This window comes from Neolamprologus brichardi, chromosome 4, assembly GCF_056152115.1.
Source record: "Neolamprologus brichardi isolate AB-2024 chromosome 4, ASM5615211v1, whole genome shotgun sequence".
NCBI classification, from domain to species: Eukaryota; Metazoa; Chordata; class Actinopteri; order Cichliformes; family Cichlidae; genus Neolamprologus; species Neolamprologus brichardi.
The window spans coordinates 13,691,515-13,706,759 of record NC_142107.1 but is presented as its reverse complement, the minus strand read 5'-3'; the positions used below and the strand labels follow the sequence as shown (position 1 = coordinate 13,706,759).

Below are 15,245 nucleotides of genomic sequence, written 5' to 3'. Positions count from 1 at the left end.
CACTACTGGTTTGTATTGACCACAACAATCAATATAAATGGGCTGCTTTACCACAAGTGTAAGAATAATGACTTTTTCTAGCCCTCTGGCAGATTGGACACTGGCATAATGTGACTATGAAAAACTCAAAGTGGAAAGAGATTAAACATTCCCTGAAGTGGAGATGAAAGAGTAGAATCGAAATGAGACACCAAAGAGAAACGGAGCGCTGCTTTCTGAATGCAGTTTTAATGCAGAGGGATGCAGGATAAGACCTTGAACAGTCTGCAGCGAGTGTTAACAAAACAGCGCGCCGGACTTTGCCCGTGCTGCGAGGGGGCTCACCAGGGCATGAAAAGCCAAAGCACTGCCTTTAAAATCAAAAGTGACAGAGCAGCTTCGAGTCAGCGATGATGAGCAGGATCCCGGTCTCAGGTGAGTAAAAAGCTCATCCATCCTCCAATCACCAAGGTAAGAGAAATTGCCCGTCTTCGCTATTTGTCAATGCAGCACTCCTTGGTGATAAACTTTTCCCCCTGAATCCATCTTTCACCCCTCTCACACCTGCATGATTTTTTTTTAAAAAAAAACTAACCAAAACATTTTTTAAACTAAGCCTTTAAGTTAAGATGCTTTTCTCCTCCACATGCACTGGTTTACTCAAAACTCTTTTTTATTGTATATTTAAGAAAAGTGTACAACTAAGGCCAATAAGGTCTCAATTGCTTCCTTCCTTCCTCTGCTTGGAGAGATGGTGAATAGCAGGAAACACGAGGCACTCAAGGAATTCCTTTGTTAATGCTGCTGAGTGAGTAGCACTTAACACACACACTGCTTTTTGATGTACTCACATAAAAAACAAACAAAATCAAATATGAAACAGTGAAGGTATTCAAGCTTTTATTGAAAAATATAGGTTATTTTGAGCAGTACAGAAAAGAGGCTGTAAATATACAGTGGGGACAAAAATAAGGTGTAATATCACACAGAAAACACAAACAACTTCTCATTCGCACCCAATTAACAGTTGGATTTACTTGCGTGTATTTTGTAGTGCATGAGTGATATACATCCAGTTATGCAACCTCTTCAGTTTCAGGACATCACACCTTATAGCACTTATCTTAATTTGCATGCTGAAACTTACACAGTGAATACTGGTAGAGAGAAGGAAGTGAAATGCAAGTGGCAGACTCTCCCAAAAGCAAAGAGAGAGAAAAGAAGAAGAAAAAAAAAAAAACACATCATAATTTGGCACATCTGTCAGTTTCAGTTAAGGCAGTGAAGTCAATCAGCCCAACTAAGCCTCAATACTTTCTGGCCATGACTTTTAATGATGCAAGAAAGGCAGTCGAGCTGCAACGACTATGCAACTTGCACAAAAATAGCAATCTTTTCTTAATGCTCTTGCATCCATTGCTGGCTGTTTTTTTTTTATTTTTTATTTTTAAATCCACTCTCCAGACATAACAAACAGTAAAGATTTCTTTCTAACAAAGGTAGAGAAAACAGCAGGTATTTAACACCAAATACTAGTAGTGTCTGATTTACTTGTGCCTCCTGGTACACGTAATTCGTCCGTCACATATACAGTAAAGCCCTACTCATACGTAGTGGTGAAAATAGTTTACACATATAGGTAGTCCCCTTGAGTAATGAAAATCTTCTACACAGATCACTTGCACCGCTGCAGTTGCTCAGATGTAACGAAAAAAAGGAAGGAAGTGGTTATTCGGTTTCAACTCGAACTTGACACGACTAAAGGAAAGTCACTTTGTGTTAATTAATGGAGATTATCAGGAAAAATGCATCAGAAAAGATATAAAAGACAACTAAGAGTGGGCTACACTACTCCTCACACCTCCAGTTTGCTGTAGTAACACCTTGCTTTCTATTTAGTTCAGCCAAATGCGTCTCCGTTAGCTCTACTTCCTTTTCTACAATTCACAGAGTCTATGTGAAACTCAGTAAATTACAAAGAAAGGAGATAATTTGGTGTTGGCTTTGTGGTCCAGCTTTACAGCAGGAAATTGTACTCTTTAAACAGTGTCACAAAGACCCTGAGATACATAAGTTATACTAAGGGAGAAAGAAATCTGATAGATCTATGGTACTGCTATAATATCTTCAGATGAAAGAGGCTCAGTGCAGGGCCTCACACACCAGTGACAACCACAGCTCCCGTTATTGTGACAAGACACCCACCAGTGATCCTGTTGTGACAGAGGCCTTCTGTTTAGCTCAGGCCTCATGACGTCCCACAGCCAGAGTGAAGAAAAGAGGCGAACCGAATGAAAAAAGCACATGTGACACATCAAGCGAGAGGGGAGAGAGAGGGAGAGAGAAAGGCTGAACTGAGTTTTACTTGTGGAAAGTGTTTTTCCTACAAAAGTTCCTTTCTAACCACTACTCCCTGCTTACTTCTGGAATGTTCCATATTCAGAAAGTGTGTTCCCTTCCATGTCAGTTCCCTCGGTGTTCAAAAGGGAGTCACAGATTGACAGAAAGGAAGTGGAGGGTAAGGCTCTCTGACAGACAGAGTTTGGGCACATCCTAAAGGAGCAGTCACTCTTTCTTTGTAGCCCTTTAAAGGAGGAACCCTCCATCTTCTTCAAAGGCCCATTCGCACAGTTCCTGACTCCAGTATCGTCTTCCCATTTAACTGCAAATCCACACTGTCAAAGGACTTGCCAGTTGCACATAAACCACTTCCACAGCTTATTCTTATTTTTTTTCTTCCACCAGACTCTCATACATGAATCTCATCATCTTCATCCTCCAAGAAAGAGGAAAAGTTGCTCTCCTCCTCTGGTGGGGCACTGAAGGTGGCGCTATCTGTATCTCCTGCAAAGATCAGGCTGCTGGGTTTCTCATCCAGAGCAGCAGACCCAGAACTGGACATGGAGCAGCTGTCTAGGTGCTGCAAGTGTTTGGGGCGTATCTCAGGAGTGTACTCTGGAGTGTAAGGCTTTCCGTCCTCCTGCCTCAGATCAATAGAGGTGGCTAGATGCATAGAGGCCTGGTGCTGCAGCTCTTCTGCTTCTTCATTTGCCTCCACCTGCTCCTCATCATCTTTTTCACCCTCTACATAAACCTCTTCCTCACCATGGGCTCCAAGCAGTGGCGAGGTGCAGCCCTCGCTGCTCTTGCCCTCCTCGTAGCCAAGATCATCATCCTCCTTCTCCATCACACCCAGGATTTCACCCAGCATGGATGGACCCAGGTCAACGTGGAAAGACATAACCGACACTGCATGCTTCATTCCACCTCCGTACTGAATTGAGCTCTCTGGGAGCTCAGTCAGCTCACCAAAACTTTGCTCTTCCAGCTCTAAAGCGCGAGTAGCTGCAACCGCACCTCTCCCATCCAAGTCGCTGTGGAGTTTCAGCGGACTTGAAGACAAACTCTTTGCCACCATGCTGTCGCCTCTGTCTTCATCATTGAGAAAGGGAAGGGACATGGCATTTTTTACATAGGTGGGTGATCCTCCGGGGACCACCAGGGCGCCATCTTTCTGTTGGTCCACTCTGTTCACTGACTGGGAGCGCTTGCTGCTTCTAAAGGTGCGTGACAGGAGCCCAGGCCGAGGAGAGCGAGGAAAGGATGTGGACTCAGGAGGGGGTTCCCCCGAGCGTGTGCTGAGAAAGGAGGTGTCGCCAAAAGCATCACCGCTGCGGCCTACATGCATGGTGTGGCGAAAGTCACCCAGGGGAGCACTGATCATCTCCCTGGTCAGGTCCATACGGGAGCGACGCTTTGTCTGGGAGGAGGACGACACTAGCTGTTTTAAGATCGGCATGGTGGCTGATCAGGGGTTTTGTTGTGCACTAAGAGGTAGCTGGGTGGCAAAAAGATCACCTGAATCTTTGGGAAAGTCCTTCTTTGAAATCTTGGAATGAATATTGATGGTCCTTAAATCCAGTCAGCCAGGGAACCTGGAAAAAACACACAATAAGTTAGAAACAGACATAATCGAATCAAAATTGTTTATGTTTAGATACTCTGTCAAAAAAAAACAACTTCAAAGTGTGTCCACTCACACAAATCGATTTCAAACAATAAATTCTGACTCAAAACCAGCAGAAAGCAAAAAGAAAGAATCTATATGTTATATCTAAAGCATAGATTTTAAGTTATGTTGCCAAGAAAGTCAACATTCAGCCCTTTAATTCTAAGAAAGAAAGAAAAACATATGAAGGAATTCCAAATGTTGCCACTAATTGCAAGAGCTGAAGCTATCAATTATTGAGCTCTATAATGACGAGCAAACTCTGTGAGATGAACTCTAAAATACGCTGCAGAAAAAAAAAAAAAAAAAAAAAAAGTAGACTACCACAGGATTTTACTTAAACAGCGCTATAACTTAGAGGAAAACACCAACCACAGACCAACATGAATCAAGGCAAGATAACTGAGAGCTGCCACAGATTTTTTTTTTTTTTGCAAAGTATAACTTCACTGCAAGACCGAAAACTATCTTCTGCTGACAAAAGGACAATTATACATGCATCAAAAACAATGATACCCCTGTCATCTAACTATAGAGCTGGATTATTGCAACAAAGAAATCACAATGTATTCCCCATCTTAGGCAGTGGTGTTTAAAACCCCGGAGGTTTATGACAGCTGACAGAAATTGGGTTTCTACATTACTGAGAGCTCAGACAGAGGAAACCCCGCCACAGGCAGCCAGCCAGACACCGCTGTTTCCTCAGGTGATGCACTGGAGGGCAGGAGCAGGGTGTCTCATTAACCATCAGTCCAATTATATAAAATACACATGAAAAGAGCACTCTCATGGTGGCCCACAAAGTGAAGTGCAAGCGGTTTCCACACAAAGACATCAAAAACACATGCACAGCTGACTTGTGGATGGAAAATCTCTGTGGTTGTGCATAAGCATGTCTGAAGATAAGGTTTACCTCACCGGCTTGAGCGTGCGTCTCTCTAGCTTGCTCATAGTGCCGTTTTCTTTGTTTACTTAACCTAAGACAGGAAGATGAACACTTAACCTTGACTTTAGCTTTCTTGTAAGAAAGCCCTTTAAAACATATTTAAGTCACTTCTGTTTATGCTGGAAGAGATTTTAGCTGTAAAAAGTGGCAGGCTTTTGCGTGCATTGACCTCATTCTTCGGTCTCCACCCCCTGTCTTTGCCAGCTGAGTCTCTTCTCCGCTTCCTGTTAATGCCTTCACCTGCTTCGGTTTCCATAGAAACACCCTCCCTCGTGCAAGCGACAGCGTTTCCTGTCAGAGGCTACGGGCGGCTCCAGGCTTCGAATGCAACGTATGGCCTTCTGTCAGCCATAGCCTGTGCTCACTCACCTTGTGTTATTACTTTCTATTGGCCAAAATGGAAATCGATTAAAACTCAGAAATATTCCAGTGCTGTAGAAAAGAAAAAAAACAAAGAAGCTCGATAAACCAGAGGCTGAGTTGTGATGACAAAACTTTCCATGAACTCCAAATGATTTCAACAAGATACATAAACAAGGTCACTTTTTGCTGAAATGTGTTTATTTTTGTAGCTGCCTGTTCTGATTTGTTTCAGGGAAGGCCAAATATTCACACCCAGCCAAAATAACAGCCTTTTCTTTCCTGAATAGTTGCTCCTGGGTGGCATAAACACAGGAAAGAAAAAAAAACAAAACAACAACTACTGGATCAAAAAAAGCGGAGATAGTAAAAACCTCCCTCCCACTCCTCTATATCACCCTCTAGGCCAGGATCAAGCTGAAAAGCTCTATGGTGCCCATCGCAGGGATATGGATGCAGAAACTTTCTATAGACCACCAGACAGACTTCTCATTGTCAGCTTCAAACCACATCGTACCAGAAAAAAACAAAACAAAACAAAAAAAAAAAAAACGCTGCAGTTCCACATTTACATTCAACCCAAGACCTTCTTCTATATTTATGGCTTTGTCATATTTGTGGAAGTGCACACACGAGTGGGGGGTGGGGGAGTGGCAGATATAGATGGAGAGTGGAAAAGGGCCTGAGAAGGCAGCAGTTAGCGTGGGAACCGCTGGATCGCAGCACCAGGGGTGAAGGGGGGAGGATTGACTTTATAAACAAACTTTCACAACACTCATGATCTAACTGCAACAGAGCCCACTAAAATGCGGGACAGGAACGGGGATGAACAGCAAATGAAGCACATCTGCATTTTTTCAGTTTGACAGTACAGCTTCTTGAAAGCTAGAGCTGTCTAAACTGATGTGTATAGATTATGGGGTTGACTGACCTGCCTTGATGTGGTGTTTGTGAGCTGCTAAGTAAAAGCAGCAGTACATGCATGCACACGTACTGCAGTACCCACGAGTACATTGGAATGTTTCCAAACAGTTGTGAGTGCTACTCCACTTCTTCAGTCACCTCATGTTGTTCTTTTTTATAAGCGGTATTATAACCCATTTTGCCAGATGTATTTATGCTATGGAGTAGTTCTAAACCTGGAGGGGGAAAAAAAGAAATCTCTCAGTCAGGAAAAAAAGAGCAAAAGAAAAAAAAAAAAAAAAATCTGCTGTTTTACTTCTACTAAAGAGGTCAAAAAGGAGCGCGCTAAATGAAACAGTAACCTCACTAAATTTGCAGTCATTTCTTACAGCTATAAACAAATGCCACACTGGAGGAAGTGGGGAAAGAAAAATAGCTACGAGTTTAACCTACGAGTCAAAATTCGCTGAGATAATTAACCCGCATTCAGTACGTTTTCGACAGCAAACCTTAGACGAGCATAACTTCTCACTTCTTGTCAATATTCTCGCACCAAGCCAATCAATACCGAAACACAAGAGATCACTCGCAGACACATAAACCGAGTCTCAACCATGACTTATGGGCCATTTCCAGGACTAAGTATTGATGCGCCTTCTTTGTGCTCTGTGCATTCTGCTGTCTGGAAGACGGGAGGGGTTCAGACTCGCTGTGCGCATCATTTGAAGTCACTGACCTGGACGGACAATCGAATGACCAGAGGGTGAACTGACATTAGGGGGAGGAAAAGCCACATGATGCACCCTAAATCTGTGTGGAAATAAAAATAATAAAAAAAAAAATGGTGAAAACTACTCTGCTTGAAAAATACTGCAATTATCAAGCAATCTGTAAACATTCTGATTGCTTGTGAAAACCCTAATTTATTCCCAAATGTTTAAGTGCAACACCACCAAGAGGTACACAGTTGCTCAGTAACAGGCTAGCACAGACTCTCACACACATACTCTACTAATTACGCAGACAAATGGCCTCTAGTAGATAGGTATCTGCCATGTAGCTCAGTTAGCGGGCCTGAATATCTCATTTAGGAAGGAGCAGCCAAAGGACAAACAGTGGAAATCACATTATCTCTCAATCAAACAAACGGGGGACAACAGACATCAAGCTGATGATGCCCTCTGAGATAAATACAGCAATGAGAAAACATACTGCTCTAATGAGAAATTACAAATAAAGCCCTTTTTCTTACGCTAAAGCCAAATTTAGCCCTTGCTTAAATAGTCCATTTGGGGCAATCAACTAGACGTGCCATTCGCTTGTGGTGTTGCAGCTTCAGACGTGTTGACCGAGAGGGTATCTTTGGTACGTTTACACCCTGCCACCAATTTCACCATGCAGATCCTATATAGCACGGAAGCTAAAACATTTCAGAACAGACACGATCACACTAAATAAGCCCTGATATGTTTTGTTTCTTTATTCATATATTTAAAGAAAAACACCAATGGCTGAACAAAACAGGACAATTGGGCACATCACCAAACACTCCGGGAAACTTCAGTGCACGACAGCCCCAAATGGACATGCAGTCAAATCAGGAAATCGCACACCCCAAGACAACCCATTTTCCAGAAAATGATGAATGTAGAAACATCAATAATCACAGAGAGTTTAACAAAACATCTCAACCATTCAATTCCTCTGAAAAATAACACAGGGACCAGAAGATAAAATTGTTTCTGGGGGGGGGGTTTGTTCTTTTTTCTGTGACCACAAATACCTCACAAGCTGCTGTTAGGAGATATGCTGTGTTAGTGTCACACCTCACCCAGTGGGGCACACCGTTCTGTAGGGATCAAAGAACAAGAGGTTTTTAGAGCCTTCCTGCTAATAAAAGTGCCTGTGGGTTTTTGAATTGGTATTCATGTTGCTGAGTACCAAATCCGTTTCTATCCTTAGACAGTGAGGGGAATATTTGAGAGAAGCGGCAAGAACAAACTGACAAGAACTTTTAAGAGTGTTAAAAATATAACATTGCATTGATAAACCATCGTGTAAACCAAACAAAGCTCACGGGCCAGAATCCGCCCAACAATCCGCCCACTGGAAGGCTTTGCAAAATGTGAATAAATGCATAAATTTTGGACTTTTAAATTGTATTTTCACAAGTTTTACAGCTTTTGTTTTGTGCTGATAAAGACCTTTGTCATCACATCATTCAGTACATGTAAAAAATTAAATAAAAGTGTCATATAGTGTAATATCATATGTTTACGTTTCCTAATGTGCACAACAAGGAGAAGCACGTTTGGGAACAAGAGCTACAAATCGATGACATTTTGTTACCTAAGAAGAGAACGACCTCAAAAACCTCCAGCAAAGTGCGGCACTTTGCAAAATATGTGAGAGAACTCTTCCTGCTAAAGGTGGAAAACAAACGAGTTACAGACTAGGACGGCACAGGAGGAGGAGATACTAGTAGCTGGCGATGTGCAAAAGTAAACAAACTAATCAATCAAGCATCGCTAGCACTCGCTGGTTGCGCGCCGTACGACAGGAAGAGCAAATGATGAATGGAAATTACTTGGATGGATTAAATTATGCGGTAACATGATGGAAAAGCAGGGCTTTTAGCAAGAGGTAGAAAATATCTATTCATTTTTTTCATGTGACAATATTATGCAAGCTCCGGGTCAATGGACTTTAGGTTTTGTTATACTAAAGTTTTAAGCAGCTATTTTATACTTTTACTTAGAAGTTTAGCTTACATTTAATTTATGCTGTGTCATGACTGTTGCATGCTAATGATGCTGTCACTGCTCGCACCTTGTTTCGATTGAAAATTAGGAAGTGTGTCATCAGTGACAGTAGAGCCATTGAAAAATATCGGATGGAAAACATCTTTTATTTATTTATACGTTTACTTTTTTTCCTTTATCGTCATAAATATCCTCACAAATTTTCTTGAAATATCAGGATGTATATTGAGGCGATAGATCAATATACAAACCATGATCACTAAAACTAGCCTGAAGTGGGTTATGCTCTACCACAAATATTCATATTTGACATGTGGGGAATGTGCTAGCTAGGTTGCAGACTTGTGGCTTAGGTCTGTTTGCATGACAGACACCAGTGTGTGCCGGTTTCCTGCACAACTGTTTTGTTTTTGCTTATTTACACACATTTGTTCATTTTACGACAAAGCTAGTAGGCGTTTTCTCAACATAAGAGGTGAAAGCGGCTAGCGTGGAACTCTACCAACATTCACGAAGCAACACTTTCAAATTGAAAATGCCACTGTATTCACCATGCAGACTATTCAAGTTGGTGCTATTTACAAGTAAAGCAAATCATCCAGCTGGAAGGAAGAAAAGTGATGAAGACCAGGACAGAAGGTGACACCTCGGCAGTCACTGAAAGGGTTTGTGGCAGAAAACAGGCATGCTCGACGTGCACCAGCTGAACTCAGATACCCAAGAGGGGATGACTTGTCTCTTTTACATTTACAGCCAACACAGCCTCCAGACATGACACAGCATCTCTTTCTCTCCGTCCTCTGCTGTGATCAAACTGACAGCTTCTATTACAGGCACAATCAGTGGATGGCAAAAACAATAATGCTGCAATGCGCTTCAAGAATGAAAAGTATTCTTTGGGTTAAACAAGGCTGATAAACATTATTTTCATGGATCTACAATGCCTTTTTATAGACAAACAATGTTATCCATCCCGGCTCTGCTATCATCTCTGATCAGAATAAAAAGTTACTATTGCGCTACTGAAAATGGAGCCAATATGGCTGGACAACAACGTTATTTGTGTACTGGGCATGCTATCTAAATACAAACAGAGGGTGGGAGGCACAACATGCATTTAGAGGCATTTAGAGTGTCTCGGAATAATTACTGGGAATTGACGGAAAGCAGGTTCACGCTGGCAATATCAACGAGTGAGCATGGCAGAGGCAACCACTTAACATTAAGCTAATACCTTTCCAACTTTTTCCATCCTGTTCCAGCTGGATCTGCAAGATCAACGACTAGTCTTAAGTCATTAACAACTGTCCCCTTCTGTATGCACGAAGACATTTAAGCATTCTTAAAATGTGGATGCACACAGTTGCAAAAGCATAACTTAATTACCACTGAGACACATCACTGAAAATCAGTCTCTTCAAAACAAGCAATTAGCCAAGAACTTCCCAAAAGGACAGGCTGGACATACATAGCTGCACATGATGGAGCCGTTTAATGAAGACACGTGTTGGAAGGTACATCCACAGGAAGGGCAGGGAGAAAATTAGGCAGTAAACCCTCCCATCCCTCCGGAAATCTTCTCAGCCTGCCCTTCCTGATCACTCATAACGTAAACAAGGCTTTTCTCCATAATACTGTGTTACAGACAGGCTAGTCAAACAAACAGCTCATATCTCCATCGACACCCTGTTTTAATAAGCCTGTAGGACATTGTGTGTGTAAAAGCAGACTCCAAACGCAATATGTATCAGTACATGGAGAGCGTCAGGTCCAGGTGACTTTAATCGTTTTTGAAAACGATTACAACCGGATCTTTACCACACCAGGTAGCTGAGTCACAACAGCTGTTGACAGCTCTGGCCTCAGGCCCAGCTGTCTGTGTGGTGGGTGTTTTAAGTGCTGCAGAAGATGAATGAGGTTCTACTTTGAACCATTTGGGAAGAAATCTGTTCTCCTTGATGGAAAGAAAACCAGAAAACATTTTAGAAATCAGAAAAGCAATAGGATTTGGAGACTCCTGTTTGAAAGTGCTGCAGTGCCATAACTATGAGGTCAGACAAGCAAAGGAAAGCACAGGCTGGTGGGACATGGACGAACTCTGTTTATTTTCTTATTTTAAATAAAATAAATATGCTTGTGTATCTATGGCACAATTGTAATGGACAATGAATGTCACACAAATGCTAAACAACAAATCAAATAGAGTGAAAGAGGACATTTCTGATCACATTTGGAGTTTAAACAGAAGTCCCTGTCATTGTCTTTTGGTACAATGACATCAACTCCAGGCAATACGTGCATCCAGTAACAAGGAAACAGAACAAACATTTACCTCTTGCTAACAGGCCCCAGCATACAGTGCAACAAAGCAGCATGCAGGATAGGACTAGAACACAATGCAGCCAAACAAAAGGCAAAAAAAAAAAAAAAAAAAAACCAAACAGACACAGCATTCACACACTGTCATATGATAAACTCTCAGTATTTGATATTTGGACAAGGTAATGAAAAGGTAAGTGGCAGAAAACTAATGACAGTTGCCATATGTCAGAAGCCAAACTGGCTAAAATACATCTGTACTGTGTAAGTATTGAAAGAAAAGTTCAAATCCAAGGCTTTTCTCCAAAGTAACCCAGATATTCCCTACTACCATCCTCAGAGGAATTCCGGGAAAAGAAAACACAAAAAAAACAAAACAGTTTATACTGGTATTTCCTGGAATGTGAAGGGGCTGGACAGGACACACACACAGCCTCAAATGAGCACACAAACTGCAAACATGGGTGCAGGACTATTTAGCCAGTAGCCACAAATAACTGAGTTTCCCTTCAGCATTACCGCAGATGTATTTTGGAATATCCACATTAAAAGTGAGCAACTTTGCTTGCTCTTGTAAACAAACTTATTAGCAGGTTGCTCTTCCCAGGATACGAGCCAACAAATCCTGTCTACACTGTGCTGTGCATAATAACAGGGTGCTTGGCACAGTGTCCAACAACACAAGAGGAAAGGATAACTTTCACCTTCGGGCACTAACCACCTCCTGCAGGCAATTAGACACCAACTTTGTAATTAAACAAGAAGAAGAAGAAGAAGAAGAAGAAAAGAACTCTGCATAGGGAGCAGAACTTGTGCGGGCTGGTTTAAAATCATGTCTCTTTGTATAAAATACAAAGTAAACAGGCTAAAGAAAGCCTAAAACATGTAAATCTGGTCAACTATGCTTGCATGTTTGCAGTGTCATCAACCTGAATCCATCACACCACTCCAAGACAACCTCACATCTCACAAAAGGCCCTTGCACATTTTGAAAAAGGCAGGTCAAATTTCCTAAAAGCCACCGTAACTTCCTCACAAGCACAGACCTCTGATAAGATCATGTCTTCAGACAATTGCTGTAAGTTCTTATCAGTGCAGGGTGATGGAGAGATAGCCCGCTGACCTGAGGCCCATTACCTCACACTACCAGTCAGTGAACTCATCAAGCGCCAGCCTTACCAGGAAAACTGTACAAAGACCTGGACAAAGTGAATGTGCACTCCAAGTGGAGGCACAAAATGTATAACGTATCTTTCTTTCCCAGCCTTATCTGATAATGTCAAAGCCACCTCGAGGAAATGTGCCAAATCACGCCCTTCACCACCTTCCACTCACTCTAGAATTAGTTCCCAGAAGCAAGTCAAAGTGTTTTAAAAATATATGAAGGACCCCCAATACGCACAGCCATCAAACACGTTAGTGGCCTAATTATGAGAATTTTTTAAGTTTATCATGTGTTCTAATAATCAGGCCTATGGGAGTTGTCGTTTGTAGTAAAGTCAGGGGTTAAAGCAAAATGAAACATGGAAACACCCGCTTAAACCTCAAAGCATCCCCAAATAAACTAACAAACAAAAAACACAAATAAACTCAATTTGTTTCTGAGAGGACAAAATGGCTCGTTTCCTTCGACAACAGACACACAAAGAAATAAGCGCTAATTCCGCAGCATTTGATTCACTCTTGCACTCACTGCCGATCAGCTTGGTTCGATCATATACAATAAAGCGCTGATTCTGGGTGGGTCAATAGCAGGAGAACAATAATAGGCCAGCGGACTAGAAGCATGAGCAGCCCCGTGCGCGCAGGTGAACGGGCCGATAAAATGTCGGTTTAAAACGCGTCCTTGAAGTGCACACACAACCCAGAAGATCAGTTTTATGTTAAGTGCAAGAACAAATATTAAAGTACACACGCTTACCGAGCATCCCCATTCATAAAAGCCGGGTGCTGCTCCACTTTTAGGCCCCCAGCAGACCAACAATGAGGGTGCATTCATCAAACGAAACAAGCTGTGAGGCGCTCAGATTAGTTCTTTCTGCTCCAAACAACGCGGATGGACCCGTGAGTGTGGCGGTTTTTTTAGAGAAATATTACAGCTGCTGTCACAACATCCTTACAAACGCTGCTGCTACTCTGAAGCGCATGAACTCACTACAACGCCTGCTGCGGTAGTGCGCTTGAACACGCCCTCTTTACATGGGTCCTTAAAGACACAGGGTGCCAGCATGGGGCCACTCAGACTGCCTTGACGCACTGACACAAAGGAAACCTCGAAGATAATTTATTAAATCTTTAATAATAAATATATAAATAGGTTTACATACCAGTTTAAATACTTAATAATTAATGTACCAAGAAAACCTTTTATTGATGCTATTATATTCCAAGGTGTAATAAGCATTTATCAATAAGCAGCGTTGCGCATTCTTTAAAATGATTCTTCACATCCTTTCTAGTATTATACAATACTCATTTACTTTTGCCTTATTAGATATTTTCGGACAGCAAGAGTAGAGAATATCTTTGTTCATTTGTCAAAGGGGAAATGATGTCATCGTTTTAGTGCCTAGCATTGCATGTTTTAAGATTTAAGTATTAAATAAATCAGTAAAAATTGGCAAAGATAAATTTATACGGGACTGGTGTTTTCAGAGGGATTTGAAGGCATGACATTGCCAAACTGCTTAAAGGTGAGCTTTGCCCTTCATTTCTTTTACAGTTCCAATAAGGATGTTAGTCAGAATTATTACACGTCCACACATTTTTCTCTGACAACAGCAAAGACTGTATTGAGTTAACAAACCCTTTGATCTTGTGCATTGATCTTGTGTATTGAACTTGTGGTTGATGAGCTGACATCGGTCAGTGTCCACACATTAGTACCTTCTGTAATGCAAATAAGCAGAAATATGCACCCCAGGTTTTACCTCAGGAGAAAGGTATGCATGAATGGCTGATAATTACTAAAGGACACAAGTCATTCTACCCAATGACATGACTATTCACTTTCGTACTTCACAAGGTATGTGGTGACGCAAGTCTGTCTCTCCACGCTGTTCTCTGAAACCACAATGTTCCGTATTTAACTGCATGTCCTGGCGTCCTTTACAAATATTTTAAAGTTATTTCTGCCTTTGCTTTTTTCCGAGGATCTGTCCCACCAGCTGATGAGAGAATATGGCTTTTTATGATGAGAGTAAACTTAAACTCCCTTGGTATTTAAGCCTTGTGGGAGTGTTCCTAAAGAGTGTTGCTGACCCACTATTGATCATGTGCCTCATCACATGAGCCACATACCAGGGACTCGAACTGAAGAAGCTTCTTAGATAAGAGGTGAAACATCTTCAAGTAACTTAAAGAAGTCTAGTTGTTTTTCTTTCCAAGCTCCTTACATTACTGTGACCTGGATGGCTGAGAACGTAGACAGACACTCTATACTCTATACTCTATACTTCAGGGGAAAAGTCAGCGCCATCAGATCTGATATTTTATCTTCTCGCGATATGATTTTAAACACATCTGAGGGCTCGATTGTACCTGAGGAGACACTGGACAGCTTTATCCTGGTTAATGCTGAGAACCTTAAGAAGGTTTTCTCCACAGTGAGACTCACCACATGTCTTTTAGATCCAATCCCTTCTTCACTCTTTAAAACACTTTATGGATTTTTTGAAGCTGAGCTTTTATACATGATGAATTGCTCTCTTTAGTTGGGTGTCTTCCCTGGTGAGGCCCCTTCTGAAGAAGAGCAATTTGGATTGTAATGATTTTAATAACTACAGACCTGTATCCAACTTACCATTTTTAAGTAAAATTTTAGAAAAACTTGTTTTTACTCAGATTAATGACTTTTTGAATGATAGACAGATCCTGGCGATATTCCAGTCTGGATTTAAGGTGAACCACAGCACAGAGACTGCTCTCCTAAAGGTTTTAATGATCTTAGATGTAACTGGGACTCCCA

The 15,245-nt window shown here is 41.6% G+C and overlaps 1 protein-coding gene across 1 annotated transcript; it reads right to left on the bottom strand.

Annotated features, from left to right (window-relative positions):
* Window positions 1-866: 866 nt before the first annotated feature.
* Window positions 867-13,435, bottom strand: cdc42ep4a (CDC42 effector protein (Rho GTPase binding) 4a). The gene is made up of 2 exons (XM_006791359.3): window positions 13,200-13,435; window positions 867-3,914 (listed from the first exon to the last, which is right to left on the bottom strand). Exon 2 carries the CDS (start codon window positions 3,776-3,778, stop codon window positions 2,729-2,731), a length of 1,050 nt encoding a protein of 349 aa, XP_006791422.2. The 5' UTR covers window positions 3,779-3,914; window positions 13,200-13,435; the 3' UTR covers window positions 867-2,728.
* Window positions 13,436-15,245: the final 1,810 nt, after the last annotated feature.

Coding starts and splice junctions, on each gene's coding strand:
- cdc42ep4a (XM_006791359.3), bottom strand. CDS start 3,778: ATGCCGATCTTAAAACAGCTAGTGTCGTCCTCCTCCCAGACAAAGCGT.